The sequence below is a fragment of the Zonotrichia albicollis genome, chromosome 2 (genome assembly GCF_047830755.1).
Source record: "Zonotrichia albicollis isolate bZonAlb1 chromosome 2, bZonAlb1.hap1, whole genome shotgun sequence".
Taxonomy (NCBI): Eukaryota; Metazoa; Chordata; class Aves; order Passeriformes; family Passerellidae; genus Zonotrichia; species Zonotrichia albicollis.
In genome coordinates this window covers 67,484,399-67,509,295 of record NC_133820.1, presented here as the reverse complement: position 1 = coordinate 67,509,295, position 24,897 = coordinate 67,484,399, and the positions used below count along the sequence as shown (strand labels likewise).

The 24,897-nt window shown below is 38.8% G+C and overlaps 1 protein-coding gene across 1 annotated transcript; it reads right to left on the bottom strand.

The window, feature by feature from the left end:
• Positions 1-4,580: 4,580 nt before the first annotated feature.
• SUCLA2 (succinate-CoA ligase ADP-forming subunit beta) lies at positions 4,581-23,419 on the bottom strand. Its single transcript, XM_005482376.4, has 11 exons — positions 23,260-23,419; positions 21,787-21,970; positions 14,637-14,736; positions 14,278-14,440; positions 11,495-11,623; positions 10,936-11,074; positions 9,434-9,595; positions 9,210-9,352; positions 6,817-6,937; positions 6,424-6,512; positions 4,581-5,386 (listed from the first exon to the last, which is right to left on the bottom strand). Exons 1-11 carry the CDS (start codon positions 23,344-23,346, stop codon positions 5,312-5,314), a joined length of 1,392 nt encoding a protein of 463 aa, XP_005482433.2. The 5' UTR covers positions 23,347-23,419; the 3' UTR covers positions 4,581-5,311.
• Between the last annotated feature and the right edge of the window lie 1,478 nt (positions 23,420-24,897).

The following is a 24,897-nucleotide window of genomic DNA, read 5'->3' as shown; positions in this document are numbered from 1 at the left end:
TAAAAACCCAGTACAAATACAAACAGTAGTTTCACATTATTTGCAGTGAAGTCTTTTAATCAGGCTGCACCCACTCAGATTCCTTCTCATTTCCCTCAAATGTTGCAGAAACTGGCTACCACTGCAAAGAAAAGGACAGACTGGTGGAGATTTCAATCAGCAGAAGCTACAGCAGGAGAGAAACTGCAGGCAAACAGGAACACAGATAAGGGCCCACAGTGGTTTTGAACTTGGGTGCAGATGGAGACCGAACAAGATCATTTAAGTGCAGAGCGTGACACAAGTCCAGAAGAAAGTGAGAGTAAGGGGGGAAAAGGAGGCCTGAACACAATTAAAAAAAAAAAAAAAAAAAAAAAAAAAAAAAAAAGAAAAACCCAAAACAAAAAAATTCAATGTTGTGAATTTCCCTTAAGGAAACTGAATTATCAAAAATGTTAGAAAGTCCAGCACACAAAGCCAAGGAGCCAATTACTGCCTGTGAAACCAAAGACATTGTCCTTAAATAACCTGCCCTGCAGACACATAAGACCACAACTCTTTATCAGGGCAAAACTATCCCCATTGCTGTGTATCTATTGCTTGCATATTTGCTCTGTCTCTTAGACAGTTGTAAAGTTTCTTCTATTTCAACACATGAAATTTGGAGTCAGGTAGAAATAAATAAACCAAAAAACCTTTTGTCAGAAATTAGTTCTCAGTAAGTTCTGCCCTTTAGATTTTATTCTTGTGGGTAAAATTTTCTACTGGCCTCATATCAGCCACCACATTTGAGCAACTTCTTCTTCTGTGCCCTATTCCTTATGGTAAAAACCACAATTGCCTCAGGATTTCCTGCTCATGAAAGCAAGTTGCTCAGCTGTAAATGGAAGAGGGGGAAAATGTCACAAACCAAGCAATAGAACTATGTGCATGGGCCCTTCACCAGGTACTTGCACTTTAATACATACTTGAAGAAATTCACTACATTTTAGGAGTTGCTTCATTATGATGTACCATATCTTACAAAGCTAATGATCCCAATTGACTTTTAAAAATGTTAACTTGGTTTGCAGGGTGCTTCAGTTATCTGCCTGAAATGAAAATAATTGTGCCTGATGTGCTAAAGCTCACCTTCAGAATTGAAACTTCAGGGTGCAGCCACTGCCAGTTTTGAGTGATTTTTGCCTCATTTGTGTCTACCTCTAACAACACTCCAAACCCCAAATCACTGCTGACTAGGAGAGCGTATTTATGAGGTATCACTGTTACTCATCTAGATCAAACACCTTTCTGAGGTATCCCCTACTATGGCAGCATTTCATCTGACCCTTGAAGACAAGCCCTGTGATGCAGAACAGCAGTATCAGAATTGCAGCGATATTTATAGCTCACATTAAGTTTTGCAGTCAGTAGTCACCAAGGCTGCCAATGTCTATCCAGACAGGCTGGGGCTTCAAATTAAATCTAGTGATGAACTCTTCCTTTCTCAGATGTTTGGTACTTCAACTGCCAGGCAGCTTGCTGGGAAGAAGAGAACAGATGATGTCTCCTCCTCCTCGGCCCCAGCTTCTGTTCACTAGGGAGGTCAAGCTGCACCTTTTTCTCTATCTGCCCTCACAAGATGAAAACTGTGTATCTTTCTCCAGCCAGTACAGATGTTTTGTTACACTACGGCTTCCCTCAACTGGGGTACAGCAGTTCAAGTCAGCACCTCCAGTGATTGCCTCTGTTAGGCAAAGAGGTTCATCAGGCAGACTGAAAGCAGGATTTAGAAGCAACCCTTGGTAGACTGAGGCACAGGTTCTTCACTACAAAATATCAGTAATTCACTGCCTTCTGCCTGCAGCCCCACACAGCTCAAGTCTGAGCTGCTCCTTCATGCACATCCTACATTGACTTTCTCCGTTGCTTCTACCAGCTTGACATTTGAATTTAGGTATTTACCTTTCAGTAGTGTAGTCCTAGCTTGCAATTATGCCTCCATTAAATCCAGGGCTGCTCTTTACTCTGCAAATGGTAAGAAGCCAGCTAGCTACTTGAAGGTTAGCAGCTTCACTTTCATGAAATCAGATTTTTCCTCCTTGCTGCAGGGTAACTTTTTCAAGGTGTTAATATAAAGGCCTTCCCCCACATCAGATGCATCAGACCCATTAGTAGTTTGAAACATAACTTTATTCCCAACTCCTCCTGAGCTTCATTATTTTATACTTTTCTTCCCAGCTGTTCCACACTGGAATCTAGCATAAGAATTTTTTTACCCAGCTTTGACTACATCCCCCAACAGTATCTATATTACCACTACTTAAAATCCTACTGTTTTCCATGAAGGTCAACTATTTCACCAAAGTATCACAGCAGAAAGCACATTAATACATTTAATAGAAATTGGTAGACACCATATTAAAAAAAATCTATTTTAAGGGGTAATTTAATACTTAATATTTCGGAAGTTTGACTCTTAGCTTTCACCAGAGCTGTCTTCAAGTACATTGGCCACAGAAGTACCCTGTGTCCAACACTTGGGGTTGCTGTGGAACATGAGACAGCTAATTTCTGAATTTCAAGACTGTAGTGCTACATTACTCTTACAAAAATACATTTGCTTTCATGATATTTCAAAAACAGTTACAGAAGTCTGTACTGGTAACAACTGTATCAAAAGACAGCAAATAATCTAATATAAACTACTGTCATTAAAATTCCTGCTTCTCTGAAGCTCTCATCTCTAAGTTTACACATTTTTCATGTTTTGATTACGTTGTTAGGAGTTTTGCTTCTGGCTGTACAGACTAATTTCAGTAAGTCTCCATTCCTACACACCTTTTGATTATCAACATTGCAATACAGTGTGGGTAAGGAGGTTGTCTGTAAGGCTTTAAATAGATTCTGATACATCAGCTTTGGGCCTTTAAATTATCAACTACACAGCAAATGAACTAACATTCCTTGGTTGCAACACGTTTGATTTAGGCAAAACAGCCTGCAGAATGTTTAAAACATACACATAATTAAAAGGTCCCATAGCACCCTAATACCTTATTTAAAGCAATCTCCATACTCTTACTTCAAGATACTTACTGGAAATCAGTCAATCCCTAATTCTGTTTATTCACCATGTGAAATAAAAAAGAATGTTTCCAGACCCACCACTGGAAAGAGCCATGCTTGATACTTATACATATACACCATATTTGCTGTCCTAGTCACAGTCCTTCCATATTACTGGTCACACACTTCCCATGTCTCCCATCCTGTCTGTAACACCATCTGCTGCCCCTCACCACCAATTCCAAAGGGAAATTCCACTTCTTCCAGTTAGGGAGTATCTAGACTAATTCAAATATCCCACACCTATTCCACATCCACTGTTACAGGAATACTATGGGCTTCAGAAATACCCTAATTGCAAAACACTGCTTTGACAAGTCTGCTACTTGTAAATACATTACTGAGAATGTCAGTATTTTACATTCCTCTGAAAGATGGACATGACTTGGCCTTTCCTCCCTCTCCCCTACTCAACTACACTTAACAATTCAAACGGGGTTTAAGCAAATTCTGGAACAGCAGGATCTATTTTTGCCTCCATTCCACTACAGATTTGTGTGACAAGATCATTTCCATTTAAAATCAGCACCTCACAAAGATTTCAAAGTAAATAGAAAAAAAGCTAGAAGCAAACACGCATGCTAAAAATTAATTATATTCTCTAAATTATTCAATGCTTAACAGACATATTCAAACTACAATTTGAATTACAGTCATCTCTGCAATTCAATTCAAGGCTACTGAATAAAAGCAACTCCAAGCACATCCACAAGCCAAATTTAGCATGCTGGATCAACAACACACAATATTCAGTGAGAGAACAGTTAGGATCAAAAATAATCCAGTTTAAATTTGGAGAGAGTTTAACTTCTGCTGATTTTCTTTACTACTGCCAAAAAGACTACTGAAATACACCATGCTAGTATAAAGTTTTTTCATTTAATACCCCACTTCTTCATAACACCTCACAATTGATTTTCCCACATTTCATATAATCCTTTTAAGTCCTTAGCTCATAACTATGATTTCCCATTCTGAATTCCCACCACAGACGTAGCTTCATTATTTCCAGATAAAACTACACTATCATTAGCCAAGAAAATAACATTTCAAACAAAGAAGCCTACAAAATACAATCAAAAAGTGAGTGCTCATTTTGAAACTAAACAGTAAATGGACCATCATCCAAGTTCAGTGTAATGTGAAAGTAAAGTGACAAAAATGAATGGTTATTCATTAGTAGAAGCAGTAGTTCCCCAAGAAGCAACAAAATCCTGCATATTTATTTATGCAGAGATGAGTTATATTTTAGCAAGATATTACATGCATGATATCTGTCCAAGCTTTTCAACATGGGTTTAATGCATGATATCTGTCCACGCTTTTCATGTGGGTTTAATCACACAGTGTACTTCAGGGAGGAAAACAATTAACAAATGTGGCACTACAACTTTACTCCTAAAAAGGTTTTAGTTTGTCTTAAACAATGGCTTAATCCCCTGGCTATATGCAATTAATCAAAATGGCAACATATAAAAGAAAGAGAGTAAAAGTTTTGGGAGATATTTTATTAATGTACAATTTTATTAGCGATGTACAATAGACATTTTAATTCTCTATTTATCCTGTCTCCTTGAAGCTTGGTAAATGCTTGTTTGTATACAAAACTACACAATGCTTTTTTGTGAGGACCAGAAACTCTGAAAATATAAGTGCTACAGTATATTTTGTAGTGATTTAACACGTTGTCCAGAAGAGTTACCAGCCACTTCAATGAGGACTTCTAAAAATATTTCTGATCAAGTTCAAATGCATCTGTTCATAAATAATGATTGGTTTGCTCATGTCCATTATACTGCTAAGTACAAATGTCTCCAACATAAAATACCGTTTCAATACATTTTTCCACATGGACAACTAGATAATCCAGCCATATTTACTTTTAAACAAGGCTAATACAAATTTACAAGTAAAGTAACTTTAAAATTTATTCAGAATAATTATTTTTTCAACCAGAAGCTTTACTTTGGACAACGCAGTATATTGCAAGTGACATTCTGCAGCAGAAGCTGGAGGCTTGAGAATAACAGCTAAGAGAGACTAAATATCAGCAATACACACTTTTACAAGAATTCTGACCATTCTGAATGTTAACATTAAAGATCAGATGCTTCAGTTTGTGCGCCTGTCAATCAAAACCTCCACACAAAAGAAAAATTAAGAATTTCCCACAGAACACAGTATTTCAGAGAACATGTTAGACACTGGCATGACATTTCCCAGATCAGATTGGCAACTGAAATTTAACATCCACATGAGCTTGTTTTGCTAAGCTTACTATTTCAGACAGCTTCACCACCTGAAAAACAGAAAAGAAAAACCAAATTTCAAAACAATCCTAACTTGACTGAGGGGATCAATCTTTTTAAACAAAATAATACCAGGGAATCATCAGTAAGATATCAGAGGGAGTTAGGGGTGGGATTACTATTTAGCTTAGTACTTCTTAATCACTTCTAATTTAAACATAATCAAGACTTCTAGAAAACATCTCAGAGTAAAAAAAGTCTTCTTCTCATTTATAACAAAAATGCTAAGTTATAAATTTTATGTGCCACTTTGTTATTTGAAGTGTTGAGGTGGCAGCTCACAAGAAATTCTATATATCTAGAAGCTATTTCTCCTCTGAGTTTTTGTTGCAAGCACTTCAGGATCTTATTTTGATACCTTAAGGAGCCTTATCTTCTCCTGCATAACAACTCTAAATTTCTCTGAACTATTTTCTGCTTCAAATGAAATGTTATAACAGATTAAGTGGTTCTTTGGGAAAAAAAATTAGTAAGTTTCCCCATGACACAAAATCCACCAGGTATCTTCTAATTTTTTTGCTGTACATTTCTAGTACAACTTTCTTCTCCACAAACAAAGTAAAGAAACACACACACTAATCAGTGCATCTGAACATCTGAATATCTAATTATCTTATGAGGCCACATCATGATCAATTATGTTTTTAATCATGCACGCTGTAATCATGAATTACAGTGGTTGATAAAAAGAAGTGTTACACTGCATTTTTCAGCCACCTCAATTTAGAGTATTTTCCCCCAATTAATAAAGCTAAGCTGTCAGTCATTCCCCCACCAAGGGGAATGGCTGACCTGATCACTGATTTGGTTTTGGTTTGTGGGGTCAAACAGCTTCTGACTACATCTTTGCCCCCCTGACAAATTATGCACTTAGTAACTTGTAAAATATTTGCTTCAGGCACTGGTAGCAACTGGCACTGGGATTCATCCTAAGCTATCTGTAGTTGATTGAATGGAATTTTGACTTTTCAGTACTCTGCAACAGATGCTATGTTCTGAAAAGAATATTCATAACCAGTTATCTTACCATTTTTGCAGCTTCATCCAAGTCATCGCACGCGAGGATTTTGAGGCCACTAGCTGTTATTAAAGCTTTGGCATCATCAACTCGTGTACCTTCAGAAACAAACAAAATGCCACTCTTATTAACAGGAGATTATTACTACTACTACCTACTAGTCTCATATTTCTAGGAAGGCTGTTCCAGAAGTTAGTGAATAATTCTAGAAAACAACATTAGTAGTTAAAAAGCAGGAAGACTCTTTTTATTAACCTTCCAATCTTCACCATCTGAATTCAAAGGTTTGCTTTATTTCTACATTGACTTCAACTCACAGGCAGCTTGCTATACAGTATATAAGCTCAATGACACCTTTCAATTAGAGAGAAATATATTTAAATATATATGAAGCACACTCACCTTGCAACCGTACCACAATAGGAACTTTCAGCTCCAAATCCTTTACTGCTGTAACGATGCCTTGTGCTATGACATCACATCTCATAATGCCACCAAAAATATTTACCAGAATAGCCAGTACCTACAGAATCAATGACAATATTCACATTTAAAATGGTCAGAGACACATTAGATGAAAGCAGCACACAGCCTTCAGTCTAAGGATAATTCAAGGGACTCTACAAGACACAGAACATTTCTGTTCTACAGAACATCAGCAACCAAAGTACAGCTCTGTAGAGTCACATGTAACAGAACAGTTACTTCAGAAAACTCTATTTGTCAACTATTAATCTTTCCATTGCTAACAGTACTCCATCAGAGGTACCCCCACACCAGTAACTCCACATACTGAAAACAGGAAATTTTAAAAACTCATACATAAGACCCTGTTTACACAGTTTACCTAAAAGCCAGCATGCTTAGAGATAAGCTATTGAAATACATTTTATTCAGGAGAATTAAGCCAACAATTAAGGGAACTCAAGTGGTAGAAAGGAAGGGTAAAAAGAACCATGGTCAGAGATGAAAGATGACACAAAGCAGGAATCGAAATGGGTAGACAGCCTTAGGTGACAAAACAAACTCAACAAGACAAAACATTCCTGTGCAACTGGCTCCTGAGCAGTAACTTGGTTCCCATGATCTTGCACTTAGACTAGCTCATCTGTGTCACGCTGTTCTTCCTCCTCCTACTAATGGGCAACTCAGACTGGCACCTCAGAAGGTTGTTCCAAATGAGCCCTGAACTGAACCCTGAGTGCCATCTGTGACACCAGTGGGCTGCACTGCTCTTTGAGTTTCAGCAACAGGAATCCCAGCTATAGCCATTGCTTTTTGATAAAATAGTGAGCAACTGAAAGAAAGCAGAAAGGAAAAGCTGTCTTAAGAAGTCTCTTTGGACATCCTCTGTCCACACATCAGCAGAGAATTTGCATTGCAAAAACTCTTCCCAAATCAGCAACCCTCAGATTCCTCCTTGTTTCTTCTCTTCTCTCCTCTCCTCTCTGTAATTCAGGTGCTCTGTGACTGTGTCCCTCATTGTTTCCTCAATTTTCTGGAAAAATGTGAAGAAATGCTAATGAGGATGGGCTGATGGAGCTGAGGTGTTTAGCCTGGAGAAAAGGAGGCTCAAGCGGGACCTTATTACTCCTTACAACTGCCTGAAAGGATGTAGCAAGGTTAGGTTCTCCCTCTTCCAAAGTAACAAGCAGTCAGATAAGAGGAAATGGTTTCAAGTTGCACCAGGGGAGTTTTAGATTGGATATTGGGAAAAATTTCTTCCCCACAAAGGTTGTTAATCATTGGCACAGGCTGCCAAGGAAGTGGCTGAGTCACCAACCCTGAAGGTATTTAAGACTTGTAGATGTGGTGCTTAGAGCCATGGTTTAAGTGCAGGACTGGGCAGTGTTAGATTTATGGTTGGACTCAATTTTAAATGTCTTTTCCAATCTAAATTATTAAATTATTCTGTAGCACTCTTGGAGCGTGTTGCAGACCCTGCATTTGATAATAAGTCTTCCCAATAAGAAAGAGACTAAGCTCCTCTGAAATATCACTCACTATTTGTTTCTGGCCCTTTCCAAAGATGAGCAAGTGGTACATAAAATTGTGGTGCAAAAGTCTTGCAAGATCTTGCAAGTCATTCCCACCTTTTGTGGTTACCCCTTTTAAAACAGTTTTCTTTATTTTTAAAAAGCCCCAAACTGCCAAGTTCCCCTTGGGATAAGCATCTCATATAGACAGACCATCAATCCAGCCTTCACACTATGTTTGTGGAAAAGCTCTTCCTCCAGCTTCAACCAATGTATTATTTTAATAATATTCAAGCACTTCTGATAAATTTCTAATAGGATAAACATTAAAGCCCTTCCAAGCCCCTTAGAAAGTTATTTTATCTTACATTACATATAATCAGTACCTTAGAAACGTGTTTGTGCACAGCACAGCAAATATTCATCTCTACAACTCTACACAAAACACAGACCCAGCTGCAAAACTGGTCCAAAAGAAAAACAAAACTGGAAAACCAACTGAATACTGCTTTCTGTTTAAACAGCTGACAGTGGGAGTTTCTGACTCCAAGATTTCTGGAAAGATTCACATACAGCTGTAACTTCAACCAGAAGACACAAAAATGTCTACTCAGTACCCAGCCAAAACCCCTACTATTTAAAAAGGTAAAAAGAAATCCATAGATTATTAAGCCTTCTTCATCTGCACCAGGATGAAGTTAAGATTTCCATCTTCTCTCTTTCTAGTTCTGTGCTTATAAAACAGTGCACTAAGCATTGTCTTCCAAATCATAGCCTGTTTTACTGTGTAGGACCTTGATATGCCAACTCTTCCCTCACCTTTTTATCAGAGGTAATAAGCTTAAAGGCTTCTGTCACTTGCTGCGCTGTAGCACCACCACCAACATCAAGGAAGTTTGCTGGAGTCCCGCCGTGGAGTTTAATTATATCCATTGTGGCCATAGCTAAACCAGCACCATTGACTACACAAGAATAAAGATAACATTTAGGAATTCAGTTTATGAATCCATTAGGTCATTTAAAATTCATTAAATAGTACATACCTAAGCAGCCTATGTTTCCATCCAACCCAATATAGTTGAGATCTGCTTTTGCAGCATCCTTGTCTCTTTGGTCTTCCTGTGTCCAATCCTGCATATCAAAGATCTTCTTCTGACGATAGGCTGAATTGCTGTCAAAGTTTATCTTTGCATCCATACACAACACTGAAAGGGCAAAAATCCACCATTACTTACCATCATTTAATATTATAGCAACAATTCAAGTGCTACATGAATGTGTTGAAGTATATTAAGTTAAACCTGGCAGCTAAGTCATGCAGTCCAAACACAAAGTTTTGCTACAAAGACACATGTACCACTATCAACAAATATAAGATTCTCTCCTGTTTCCCCATATAATCAGTTATGCACAAAACGGGAAGATAACTATTTCTTGAGACACTCTAGACACTAAAAAGCTTACAACAAGCTGTTTGATAAATCTGAGCAAATTATTTTTTCTCTGATCACTCTGCAGCCTGGAAAAGAATGGGGGGAGTGTACCACAAGTATTTAGCATAAAACTAATCCTTAAAGAAGGTCTAGGATTTGAGGTTTTCTTCATCCATCTTAGTTTTAGCTTTTAGAATAAACATATATAATGTGTGCATGACAATAATCACACAGAAACAAAATGAAAGATTGCCTGAGCTGGAAGAGAAAATGCTAGGAAAAAACACACAGAAGCAAATTTACTTAAGATTTAGCAAGCAGAAAACGTACAGTATTCTTTACATCAGAAATAACATTGTATCACTTCACTTCTATCCCTCAGTGAAAATGATATAAAAATAACAAGGCATGAGAAACAGATGGAAAAGACTGCTCTATACTAATCACTTAAGCATTATTAAAAAAAAAAAAAAAACACACAAAAAACCACCCCAGTGACAGTAATAACACACTTTGATGAAAGAGCTATATTCATATTTAAATTTCAAACTGTTGAATCTGAGTTCAAGCACAAATATTCTCTACAGGTTTATTTTTTGTAGAATGGAATTGGCTGTGATTTAACATTAAATAACTATTCTGCAACTGGATATGCTAAAAGCCTCATAAATATCAAGATATTACTTAAACCCCTACAGTCTTTCCATACATCACACTCCATCAGTTATTCTAATGCCACAAAGGCAGGAGATTTCTCATAGTTGCTACTATTCTGGTGAACATCACAGTACCAATTTTGGATACATGTGGTGGTTCAAGTTTCAATTTATGAATTTTGTAAAGATCTGATTTCCAGGAATACCTTATCCTGGGTAGATGTGCTCTTTATTAAAAAATTTAAAAAGGAAGTTACTTACACTTAAGAGCATACTTAGCAATTAAGAGCAGATTCCTACAATATTTAGATTCTCAAATTTATCTGCTTTATTTTCAACATACCATGTTAACTAACTCCTCTTGCTGTATACAGCTGAATTTTTATCAGTGTGAAGCAACGCAGATTTACAAAAATGTCAAGGTGTTACATGAAGAGTATGAATAAGAAATATTACCAACTCCTGATGCATCTTCCACCATAGGATTTATTTCTATCATGGTAGCATCATATTTCAGAAAGAGATTATATAATTTGATCATATTTTCAGCTGCTTCATCCACCAGATTAGGAGGAAATCCCATTCTCTGGGCAAGCTGAAAGTAAAAGAATGGTTATTATTAACTCATGTTAGGGTGTCTCAGTTTAGCTATTATTTCAATGTCACTGGAATTTGTAAATGTAGAACCCGCCATGTCCACTGGGGGGAAAAAACCAAACTCACTCTTTGGTTTGAAGAGATTGTTTTCAATACAGAACACTACACTTATCCTAAAAAAGAGCTAATAAAAATGTATCATGCTATGCCTTTGCACAGCTGTACAAAAGCTAGATAATGTACCGCCATGCAGTTGGATTTACACTGATTCACCTGAAAATACTTAAATATCTCATTCAAATGGGATTCAAACAAGGATTTAAGACAACTCAGCAGGTTGAATGCACACACCCTTTACAAAAATTAGAAGCAACTTTCCCATCCTCACTAATGTGTACTTTTCCACATTAACAATTACCCTAACAGCTTGTTCCTTTTTTATGCCTTCTACTATATCGATGGGTTCCTTAATTATCGCCTCAGGATTCTCTGCAGCAACATCTTCAATATTAACACCACCCTGAGAACTGCCTATCAGCACAGGACCCTAGAATAAAAAGGGAAAAAAAATGCATAAGTAATTTGATAGCACACAATCAAAACTTAGCTCTTCCCATAAGATACTTCACAGCAATAAAACCTTTTTTGTTGAAAAATTTAGTGTATCTCCTCAATACCTCCATATAATATCTTTTAATAATATTTTCCAAATGTTCAAGTGTATGTCAGGTCCACTTTCTTTTAATAAAGAAAAATTTCCTCTGTAAAGCAGCCGCAAAACGATTAACACTGACATATTATTTTTAAATTTTGATAGAAAGATTCAACTTCATAATCATATACATTTTATCTTTTAGGTGTCACCAGAGAAGTGTAACTACCATCTCACCTCCACCTTCTCCACTCACTCCATAAATACAGATCGAATGCCAGGCACTCATTTTTTCATTCTGCCATGCTCCAAGTCCAAGGACAAATGGAGGGCTGCAGAACCTAGTGATAAATTACTGCCAACCATACCTGCTCACTAGGAACACAGTGCTCAGTAACTGAAGCCTTCACTGAAAGTAAGCCATTGCAAAACAAAACAGCACTCAATTATTCATTAATAAAAGCAATTAAGAAAACAGAATTGACAGCATTTGCAGCTGAGTTTATTTAAAAAAAAAAAGCCAAATCTCAGCAAAAACATGAGGGACTCACTACATGGAACCTAAAACTCTCTCCTCCAGTTCACAGTAAAGACACACCTCGATCCCTTCAACCAACCTTCCCTTATCACCACCCATGCATGGATTATGGCCATGGGTGTACTAAAGCAACATCTCCTATCAGCAGACTCAAAGATTAAACAGCCTTATAACTGTTTCAATTAATTATAGAAAATGTGACCCTGGTTCAGAGAACATGTTTAATAACCACACCACTCCATTACCATCCTTCCAAATGTAAATACATAGCTTGCAAATTATCCTGCATCTAATAGTAAAATTCGGCTCAATGAACATTTTGGATATTCTTATCTTGAACTGTCAGTAAGCTACAAACTGATCATAAAATAACTCATCATTCCATAGAACTGACCAAAGTGAATAGTTTTACTTAAAACACAAACCCCTGCTGGCAAATAATAACCAAGTCATAAAGTGCCAGTTTCAGCTGGCTATTTTAATCATTTTTCCCCTCCTTAAAGGAAGAGGTTTACAACAACATCAGGAATAAACACTGTGTGCTATTCAACCTTCACACTTCATTCTTTTGAAAGGCATTTCCTCATCCTAAGTCTCCTATACAAATTACAGTAATCACAAACACATCTAAAAACATGACTTATAAAGTCAGCAGTAAAAACCAAGCACATCCCTATCAAAAAGCAACAACCCACACAGTATGATCAATATATGCTAGTAAGACTTATCTTTTATACAAGACAAGAACAAGTCACGAAAATATGTTTCCCTTCTTTATCTAATTTGCTACAATCAGTTACAGTAAATTTTATTTCCATAAGCATCGTTGCTTATTGCTTACACAAATTTAGGAGTCTGAAGTCTGTTCATTTACAGCATTTTAATGCCACCTTGTGGTGCATATGGTAACAGTTGAATGTCCCTTGCTCTATTCCAGCACACATCTCAATGGAAGTGCCCAAGTCACATAATTCACATAAATTCTCTCCTATCATAGTCACATAAATACTCTCCTATCAAAAAGAACACTACAGAGGAAGATAAAGGAACAAATACTTAATTCCTAATACAGCTATAAAAAAAAAATTAGAGTAAGACCAGTTTTCTCATTCCTTCACAGAAAATTATTTCATTCATATTTAAATATCCCCTAATTACCAAAACCAGTGCCTCTGCAAACTTTAAACATCTGAACAGACAAAACTCAGTTTTTCTAAGCTTCAGCAAATCAAGCTCCAAGATCTGTTCCAAATCCTGGCTTCATTAAAGTTACTTACCAATTCATGTTCTATGCTCCAAATAGAACACTTGTCTGTCAGAAAACACTGACATATTTCAGCATACTTCAGCACACTTGAATTGTAGCCTAAAAAACTACATACCCACTCATACAGCCCATACACCCAGAAAAAACTGGCTTTCATTTTCCTTAAAGATATGAAGACAGACCTCCAGGCCCAAATCTTCTTACCCATTTCCTGGAAAGCATTAGTATAAGAAAGCTACTAGCACTCTCAAAATCAAGAGAAACACCAGTGCACCTCTGGGAACCTTCACACACCAGAGAAAAAGGATGTTGGATTTATGCAGGACCATTTGCTCTTCCACAACACTGTCACTTATCTTGTTTCTGACACTTAAAAATAAGGTGCATGCACCCATACAGCTGTGGTTTTAAACTAAACTGCATAATCCAGTAGGCAAATGCAAATTAAAACCAAAATGAAAATTACCCCCTTATTCTACCCATCTCCCCTTTGGCCATGTAACTCCGACTTTAGCTGGGGCTACCAACACTCATTTATTATTCTGTAAATTCAAATTGTAGCATTACATCTTTACAGCATTTAAAAAGAAAGTCAATCATATAGTCAGATACACTGGAAAACAAAATTTAGCTTGTATACTTCTGATTTTCGAAAGCAAGTGAACAGTAAACAGTTCTGTTGATTTTTTTTTAATTCAGTTGTAACAAGTTAATTAGCTTACTTCTATTTCTAATATTACTCACTTGAAAAGACCTTTCCATTGTTATTGCAAAATAGTATTCTCTCCTGGGATATCTGCGTTCACAGACAAATACTTGATTGCATATCCTGCCCTTCTCTCCTGTCTGCTTGGTAAACAACTTCTTTCCAATCATTTGGGAGGAGACAGCTTTTGCCTCTTCTGGACTAGAATAAAAGAAGCTCAGAATGTGACAAAGAAACTGCTGCAAAAACAGAAGTAGCATTAAAAAAGTCTTACCTAATTTTTGTTATTTTAAGGTTAATAATTAAAACCCTGGTTTTAAAGAAAGCAATAGGTTTAATCCATAATGTGAAACCTTGAAGTTTTTCCACTTGGATGGATAATTTAGAAAGAACTTACGAAAAAACTATTTTCACTCCTCCTTTGAGGCCACCTTCAAATGTTCCTTTTCCTCTACCACCAGCTAAGACCTGTGCTTTTATCACAATATCCTTTGAACCTAGAACAAAAGAAAACAAAAAGTGTCATCTATGACCATAAAACAAATTGCTTCAGGTAAAATAACAAAGGCTGCTTTAATTATATCCCCCTTTCTCCATGCCCACCATTCAAAACACCAATGTGAATCGAAAACTACATTGCAATTCACACAGATAGTTCCAAAAATCTCAAATAATCCACAATTTGCAGATTTAGGCTGTTCTGTGAGCGAACTTAGGTGAGTTAGTACTCAGAAATGCTGGTGTTCCGATCATCTTTAATACATGCTAGAGTCACATATGATTAAGCACCCAGTAAGAAATAGTTAGCACCTCACAGATTATTAACAAGATGGAACTGAATCTGTGACACACCATATGCAAGGTTTTCCTCAAATAATTACAAATACCCTGTACCTGTAAACCATTCCCTTCCCAGCAATGATATGTAACTACAGCACTTACCCAAGTCAGCTTGCCAGGTGCACTCTGGCTTTCACCCAGCACAGCACTAAGGCATAAGCTTGAGTGCTTTGCAGAAGTCAGAGGCCTAAACAAACCCATTATTCTTCCAAGAGTAGGCAAAGTAAGCCCTTTGGTTGGCTTTAACTGTTTAAAAATCCTTTACAAAATATTCTTCTAGGAGGGGAAACTGGGTATTTGAGTTCAAAAAGTAAAGCATGAGAATATAACAAAAATCAGCTGGGATACTCTGAACTGTCATTGAGAGACTAAAAAGCAAAGAAAAGTAGTTTAAAAAAATATGAATGCTGAGAGGACATGAGGAGTAATGGACTGCAGAAAATGGGGAGGCTAAGAATTGCCCTAAATAGGGCAATGTTCTTTTGTTCTTAGGCAGAGTCGTGGGCTATATGCACCACTACCCTGATCCTGGAAGATATTTTCTTAAAAATGTTCTTACTGTGGTGCATTATAGTATTCTGTCAACATACAGATATCCAAAAGAATGTGAGAAAAACAACGTTTAATTTTTCACAATCAGTTTTGGCTGTAACATCATTGGACTGATCCTTATGCAACAACTGAGTCATTAAATGAGCAGATTACTAATGATCTGTAAATTGTTTTCCTCTAGCACTGTAAACTAGCTGCTTGATTGCATAAACAAGTTCAAGGTTTATTTGAGCAGCTCTGTCTGCAAGCAATTAAGCTGGACAGATGTACCTGAAACAAACTTAAGACAGTACATCCCAAGAAAACCATACCCCATCATGCAGAAAGTTCACTGTTCAATAAACATTTTTCCCACAGCTCCTATTGAAAATTACTCAAAAACAAGAGGAAGTGCTTGGTCACACACCTCATCTGCAGTGTTCCAGCAGCAGCACTGTCACACAATCTGACACTGCAAAGAACTGCTGATACACAGTAACCCAAGGAAAAAATCTGGAAACCAGCAGCTACCATAGTTTTCTACTCAGTATCAATAGTTGCGCCCTTGGTTTTTTTGCTTACGTGGCTTTGAAATACGGCTAGGCTTGTGTTTCCATGAAAAATAGCAGTTTCTGCCCTGGAGCAGATAACCCAGCAAACACACCACCACAGAAGTGCCATCCTGCCTGCAGCCCTCAGCTTTTCACTCCAGCCTCGCTTCTGGTGCCAGCAGAAGCACTTGTGCTATCATGCCTTGAAGCACATCAGAACAGCGATTCCCTGAAGGCAAAAGCTCATCCAGCAGACAGACAGTGCTCCTGCAGACTTGTGCACCATGAGACAGGCACACACACAGAGGAAATTCAGAGAGAAGGACTTCAGCTTTCAGCAGCAGTAACAAATGGTAAAGCCTTAACACAGGGCACTGGAACACCAGTACAACTCAGGTGGGCAAGAAAGCTAAAGGCCAATGCATGAACCTCTGCACAAGCATCTGGTAAGAATCACATTTCCACATTAATGGCAGTCAGCCCTAAAAGCACATATAAGTACAACAGCCTGAAAAAAATAGGAAATGCTTAGAAAATTAAGAGTAGATACCAGTGAGAACAGGTGTCTGAAATCAGAACACTGATTTAGCATTCATCTGTTCAGGACAACAAAAATCTATACATTTACTAACACTACAGTTATCACCTTCAACAATCAGTTATTAACTAGACAGTGAAAGAGTTACACAGTCAGCAAACAAAACTATCTTCACTTCTATCAACAGTAATACCTATTTTTTGGAAGGAATAATTTCTGATTCTATAATTTAAGCTTTCAAACTGGGAGAAAGATCAATGCATGCAGGCAATAGGAAAGATATCCATGTAAAATACAATCTTCTAATAAGTTTATTAAGAGGCAAGAAGGGTCATTGTTCCACTGTATCTCTGCAGTTTCCTGTGCAAATGGAAAGTCCAATGATTACAGAGCACACAGGCCTGATTAAAATGTTCTGCTTTACAAGTTTTCATTCTGACTTTTGTCAAATCACATTAATTGCCACTTCTCTGCCCAATCTGTAGCAGAGGTACTGCTTTCCACATACTATAGACACCTTCAGAACAACCATGCAAGCCTAATCTATTCTGACAAGACAGACAACAGTAAAGGGCAGTGACAGGTTAGTAACTCAAGTGTCACTCAAGTTCTCAACTACTATTCAACAACAAACTTATCTTGGGAGAGACAGAGACCTGTAACTTTTGCTTCAGTCTGTACCTCAAAGTTCTTGCACCAGAAAAAGTAACCCTCCATTTATAACACAAGCTAATTTTTTCATGTTGCGCAGATACAAAAAACCTAAATTTAAACAAAACCTAAATTTAAATATTTACTGGCATTAGGAAAAGATGGGTTTGTAACTAGCAACAGGAGAGTCAATATAAATAAAATTCTGACCCTAATTCTGTCAACAGAGCAGAGAATCTCTTCAGAGTACGCTGCATTTCATTAGTAAATATAGTCACTGTGAATTTTAACCTCAAAATCACGTTTTTTCAGCAATTGAAACTTTTGGGTATTAGAATACTCATTGAATGCAAATCAAAAGTAAAACTATTGAAATAATTATGTGCCAGGAATCCTCATTCTTTCACTGAAAGGACTGTACCAATCAGGAGACTGAACAAGATGTTTTGCTATTACAAAATATCCTCTAGACAAAAACTTCCTAACATTAATCAACTGCATCAAATTCATTACCAGCTCACAAGACAAGTTTGGTTTTGTCAACAGCTTAAGTCGAGCAATTAAAATACAGAGGTCAAAATTTGAATGTGCTGGTTATTCAAGTCTATTTTAATTAGTGAATTATCATCAACAATATGTTTTGATATTTTAACTTCAAAGGAGTGAAGTGCTACAGAAGAAAGCAAAGGCTGAAGCAAAATGTAAGATTCAGATGCCAAAAAAAATAACATCTGCCAGAATGTAAGTAAATGTTTGGTTTCCAAACTACAACTGCTGTTTATCTAGAGATTTTGACCAGGTAAGTAGGAACATAACTGCATGACTTTTTTAACACCTGGGGAATTTCTGCTTAAGTTTGCCACCTTAGATTATCATCTATATCTTAGAGCAACTGAATAAACACTCCGGAATTTCAGACAGCCTGAAAGACATCAGGAACACAGACAGAAAATTGACCAACAAGGAAAATTGATAATGGCAACCAAAAAAATACCATATATAAAAGTATGACAAACATGAGTTCTCACTATGACATAGACTAGAAGACCCCAAAAACTTAAATCAGACAGCCAAGATGAGTGTGGCATACACTAAGGAGAAAACCATCTCAGCTTTTTGCCACAGTGCCTGGAATATGTTTTTTCATGAGCTAATAAAGAAAAACCTAGTACTTTTCTAGTACTTGCTAGAAAATAATTGCACACATTGTACTAAGCTTTGATTTCTGACTAAATCAAGCCTGGGATCAAAAATTCTATTTTTAAATCTACCCAGGTTCACACATTACTTTTCAAAGATTTTTTAACAGATACAAGTTGCATGTTTAAGCAAGAGATGGAAAAATAAATAACACTGATAAGTACTTAAAAGATGTAAGTAACATTGAAAAAATCTTGAAGGTCTGAAAAAAATCATGTATTAATCACGTAACTGTCAGCAGGAATACAGCCAAAGCAATTACTGGAGCTATTCTGTAGAAAGTACACCAAAACAGAACATTCTTTATAAACAACAAGGACATGGAGCTGCATTGGACCACAAACTGCAACAGCAAAAGTAGCACACTCAATTCCAGGACCTTTCAGGCTCCTTTCAAGAACTCTGATGTAGAAAGGTGAAATGTTTTGCACTCACTCTCTCAACACCTCCTATTTTATACAGCTTTACATTTTACTAAGATTTGGCAGTCTGGCATGCACATAAAGCTGTGGGATTCATTACCTGAAAACCCAACAAAATCAACAGCACACAAAAGTAGCTTCAAGATATTAATGTCTTACAAAGTCTTACTTCTCAAAATCATCATGAATCGAAATACATGCTATTAAAAAACCCAGACAAGCACATAATATGTCACTGCCCTTTCACTCAATTGTTATCAGAAGAAAGGGATCAGGAAGCATCAAAACTTGAGTTACAACAATACATGGCACCTATGGAAGTGTCTCTTAACAGACAGCAATGTTTATTTCACATAGTGAGTTCTGCTGAGCTACCTGCCATCACACTGATCAAGCATCTGCTCACTAAACAGTCTTTAGGTCCATTAGTCATGTTCTTGATAACACACACGTATCAGCTTCTCAGTCAGAACTGGTCACAGTGCTAGCTAGAATGCACACATGGCTAAGAGCAAACCATAAACTTCAAGGCAACCAAGTCTCTTATCAAAGCTGTGGAACAGAGCTTACTCAGCTCCTTTGTTTTTCAAAATGTGAGTGATTATGTAACACTGATCTAGCTGCAGCCACAACTAACCTATGATAATATCTGCTAACGAGAAGTTCTCATTTGCTACACATTGGGATAAAAATTTACCCATTTCTAAGTGAAGTATTTGCAAAAGGGAAGAAATCCAATGCCAAACTCAACCTTTAGTCAAAAATCTGCTCTGTGTAAATTTACCAGGAATATGTGGATCAGCACTAGGGAAACAGAGCAAAGAGTATTACCAACTCTCTTTGTAGTGGTCTAGATAAACATTTGATTAAACGGTTTAGCATATAAAAAGAAAAAAAAATCCTATCTACTGGCAACTACTTCCACACAACAAAAATCAACAATGCGTGGGTGGACTAAAAAAGTGGTGGACCAAAAAATGTTTTCATTCTGATACAGTTTGGTTTATGTTTTGTTGATTTTTTTTTTTTTTTAAGTACTAAATGAAAGCTAGCAGCTGAATGCCTACAACAACAAACAAATCCAAAACACTGGAGCAAAGAATAAAGTTACCACTCAGAATGAGTTCTGGACTTGTTTGAACAATGCCTCAAAACCTCAAGCTCCTTCAGTGTGTCTTCTCCTTTCAGGAAGTTTTCCCTTCCTCATCTCAAGTACCAAAGAAAGTCACAGCATTGACTACACACCAACTCCAATAAATATTTGGCTGACAACCAGAAGCCCTGAATTCCTGTACTAAAGGGATGCCAACTCACACACTTCACAACTTCATTCTTTTAATCCCCAAGAAATTGCCCAGAGTCCCACACTCAGATAACAGGCATGCCTATGATGTCACAGGGACGACACAGAGCTATAAAGCAGCAGCCAGATCCATACCCACACTGCTGGGGGAGCCCTCTCTGAGCAGGAACAAAACAAAGGAATCTTGACCTACAAGTTTCCAGGCTGCTGATTAAAGAGCCACAGACAAAGATGCTCTCCTTTTCCTCCAGCAATATCTGTGCAAACATTAAAGTAGAGAAAAGGGGTATGCCTGATTTGGGAAGTTTTGATCCTGCTATAAACTCATCCTTAACAGAAGGTAAGGTTTTGAAGTTTAAATTATGCTCAGAAGTATTTCAGCAACTTCCTTTCATATTAATGAAATTATTATAATTTTGTATCACTCACTCTCTAACAACAGGAACAAGATAAAGAAGGTATCTGACAATTCCTGAATTTCTGGGACATCATGCCTGAAGGAAAAGCAGCCTTTCAATTCTTTTCTACATTACAAAGCAGCATAACTCGCTCTAGAAGAAAAATTATCAGTTTTTTCAGATCTCATTTCTCACACTAAATCTCCATATGAAACTGAAATGAATCCAAGAAAACCTATAACCTCAGGAATCACTATGAATGTATCCCTTTGGAGGTGAATAGAGATTTGAGCATTTGCATAGGAGAAAGGAATATGACAACCAATGTCCTTCAGTAAAATTTTGTGACAAGCCTAACATGTTTTTCCAGTGAGGAAAAAAAAATCCCAGACTTTATACTAGGAAAACCCCCCAACAAACAAATCAATCAATCAATCAAAAAAATCCCTATCTTCTAATGTCTGACACAATAGAAGCTGACTTCCATATTAAATCCAAATTAAACAAGATTTTATGAGGACAGATTGTAATTAAAGTGGCAGATTAATAGGCAAAGTCAAGTCCAAAATTAAAGCTCAATTCTAAATTAAGTATTTAAGCACCCAGCAAATGAGACTGGATACTTTTTCATCAACAAGCCAGGAATTTAGCACACAACTAAAAGCCATCAAAGTCCTCCCCCTCCTGTGTGAAGTAGCTGCATTCTGCCAGAAAAGCACACTCACAAAGGAATAGGATTTTACTCTTTTCTTGCAGCCTAAAGAGAAGTATGGTTTGCATCTTCTGTTCTACATGAGATCTTGTCACCTCTCCACTGAAACTCTTCACACAAGACTTCCTCTAACCTTGCTGAAAGTAAAAAGAAATCCAAGACTTGCACAAAGTAGAGTCCATTACTCATCTCAAAGAGGTTTAAGTAGTTATATTAGTCTAAGCTAATAAAATTTATATCTGACCTACTCCTTCTTAACAAGAAGGTTGCTTCACAGGGAAGGCTCTCCTAAAGGGAAGGTATATTCAGAACTCTCAGCAACATCTTACCAAGACAGAAAAGGTAGGTACACCTTGTATCAAACCCATGCCTATTAGTATATGTTCTCTTTAATATTATACCTATTTCTTTTGCTATTTTGTAAGCTTCATCTGGCGTATTGGCAACCACTCCATGTGGAACAGCAATGCCAGCCTCCTTCAACAGTCCCATGCTCAGGTATTCATGCAGTGATAGCCTCCTCTGTTGCTGTTGCTGCAATTGAAAGCCATGATTGTTGAGTATTCCAGGACCTCCAGCAAGTACCTGAAGGAAAAGAATAAAAAGAAAAAAAAGAAAACAAAAAGAAGAATGTGACTGTTGTCAAAGACCACCCTCTTTGTTTAGGTTTAAAAACCAGTCTACATATTAAACAAGTATATTTTGGTGTTCCAGGGCAAACACTTGAACATTTAATCCTACCCTTCCACATTAGTCATTCATATCAGGTCTGGTATGTGATTTTGTGAGGTTTTATTGAGTAGGGGGAAAGAGTCGGTGAAACTACTAGCACTGACAAGGACTGTAACACAAAAATCAACAAAAACAAATGCAAAAAAACACTTGTTGCATTTTTTGTATTTCACTATATACAAATAAGATCTTAATTTTATACACAAACAAAGCAAGAAACCTACTGAATTCAGCTAATCCATGAATATGGATGATAACTAAAAGACTCAAGGTAAAAAAATTATAAACTTATATACAAAACAAACCTTTGCTTTTATTTTTATTTTTTTAGTATGCACCACTGGCACAAAACCAGCCTGAACTAGGAAGTTTCTAACAAGTTAGATTTTTTTAGGCTCTATTTCACTTCAAATAAAGGAAACAAGCAGACGACACATGCGCTTTACTACAGCATTCCAAGCTAGCGAAGAGACAGGGCCTAGGAAGCCTCCCGAGGGTTCCTTCTCCGAGCAGGACGTCCTCTCCTTGGCCCGACCCCAGCGGAGAGGCGGCCCGGGAGGCTGCGTGTAACTCGAGAGGGGCGCTCAGGGCGACCTTCCCCAGACGCGGCAGGAGGAGAAGGCGGCAGCGGCGTCACACACCGTGTCACACACCGTGTCACACACCGTGACACACACCCTAGCCTGCCGAGCTCCTCCGTGTCACCGCTTCCCACGGGTGCTGCAGCCAAAAACAAGCCCGCACCCCCGAATGGCATCCAGAGGAGCCAAGAGCAGAGGCTGGAAGGGGGGAGCTGAGAGAAGAGTTGAACTGGCACAGCCCGACCCCTCCTAGCAGCAAGGTGACGGCGGAGATGGAAACACGGGGATTTTCCAAGCAAGACAGGGGACGGGGGCGCTGAAAAGGAAAGGAAAAGGAGCCACGCAGGGAAGACTTGCCACAAGCAAGAACAGCGGCTGCGGGGAGCCGTACACCAAAGGTGAGCGCCGGGCTGCCAGCCGCGCCGCAGGGCAGGGCAGGGCAGGAGGGCGGCGGGAGCGCGCCGAGACGGACGCTGCTCTCGCCGGAGCTCCGCAACCCCAGCCGGCCCGACCCCGCTTCAGCCCCGGCCCGGCCCACCCCCGCCCCCGAGCGGCCGCTACCTTCCCCGCGGTGGAGCCCAGCGAGGCGCGAAGGCCGCTGCCCCTCAGCCCGGCCGCCACCCGGCTGCAGATCATGGAGGCCGCCATGGCCGAGCCCCTTCGCCCTCGGGTGCCCCCGGCAGCGCGCACGCGCCGCTCGCGGGCCGGGGCGGGGCCAGGAAGCGCCCGGCGCGGCCCCGCCCCCGCAGTGACGCCCGCCCGGCGCCGGGGAGGAGCGGCGCTGAGGGGAGCGTCCCAGCCCCTCGTTCTTTCCACCGTTCTGGTTTTAATAAAGGTTCTTTTTGCTTCGCAAGGATCCTAAATGGGTTGTAATCCACCCACAACCTTCCGACCACGTCGGCCTCGGTTAGCACCGCCGGTGTTAAAAGGAAGGAAGGAAGCACCCTTTTGCCACGCCCACACTCCCTCCCGCTTCAGCTTCCCAATAGCAGAACTTCAGTGTTTTCACTCCGGAGCATTACTATTTTTGGTTTCGTATTTCAGAGTATGTCCGTGCAGCAACGTAAACACAACCATTCTTGCTTAAGACAACCATTCTTACTTAAGACAAGGGGGAATAGTTTTAAAGTGAAAGAGGGCAGGTTTGGATTAGATGTAAAGAAGGAATTCCCTGTTGTAAGGGTGGGAGGCGCTGGCACAGGTTTCTCAGAGAAGCTGTGCATGCCCCATCCCTGAAAGTGTTCCAGGCCAGGCTGGATGGGGCTTTGAGCAACCTGGTCTAGTGGAAGGTGTGCCCCATGGGCAGGGGCCCATGGCAGGTGGGTTGGGATTAGATAATCTTTATGGTCCTTTCCAACCCAAACCACTCAGTGGTTCTAGTATTTCTAGATATTTTGCAGCCCCTTCCCCATGCCACAACCCTCATTTCTGCCTCACACAGCTCCATGCTGTGCCGCTCCCTCTGCAATTCAGTGTCCGTACTTTTACTTGGATGGCCTCGACTCGGGTCACTAAGGAAGTGAAGCAGGGGACAGGTGTCCCTGCAGAAACTAGTGACCAGACCTTGTGACTCACCTGCAGGCAAAGCCTTTTCCTTTAAAACAAAATGGTAATTAGGAAAATAGCATTAGCCTGGGAAATTGGAACAAGAATGCCCTCTACCCATAATAAGGAAAAATGCAGTTACTTCCATACATTATGAACATCAAAGCAAGATCTGATGTGAAATAAAGCCGTGTCAGAGCTGTGATTCCTCTTGAGTTTTGTAACTTGAATTATCCAATAAATAGCTGGATGAGTTGCCTCTTTTTATTCTGGAACTGAAAATGCATTATCATAACTTCTCCTTGGGTGAGTATTGCAAAAGATGGAGTCATTCTGGTTCAGTTCTTTTGCTCTTGGTCCTCTGCTGGCCTGGAGTTACTGTCACCTGTTAGCACACCAGTGAGCTCTGCAGAGTGCTTAGCTCTGCAGCCTCTGTATGCAGACACACCAGCGAGGAGTATGTGTCACTGAACCTGGAAGCAGCTGCAAAATTTTGATAGATCATCCAAGATTTCCACCACAGCTGATAAAATATTTCTTCTGGCCAAGGGAAGAAAGGGAAGAAGGGAAGAAAAAGCACTTGAACTCTGTGCTCTTTCTGCCCCCTGTACACAAACTGGCTCTTCAGTAGTCACAGGACCTGCTGCAGTTCTG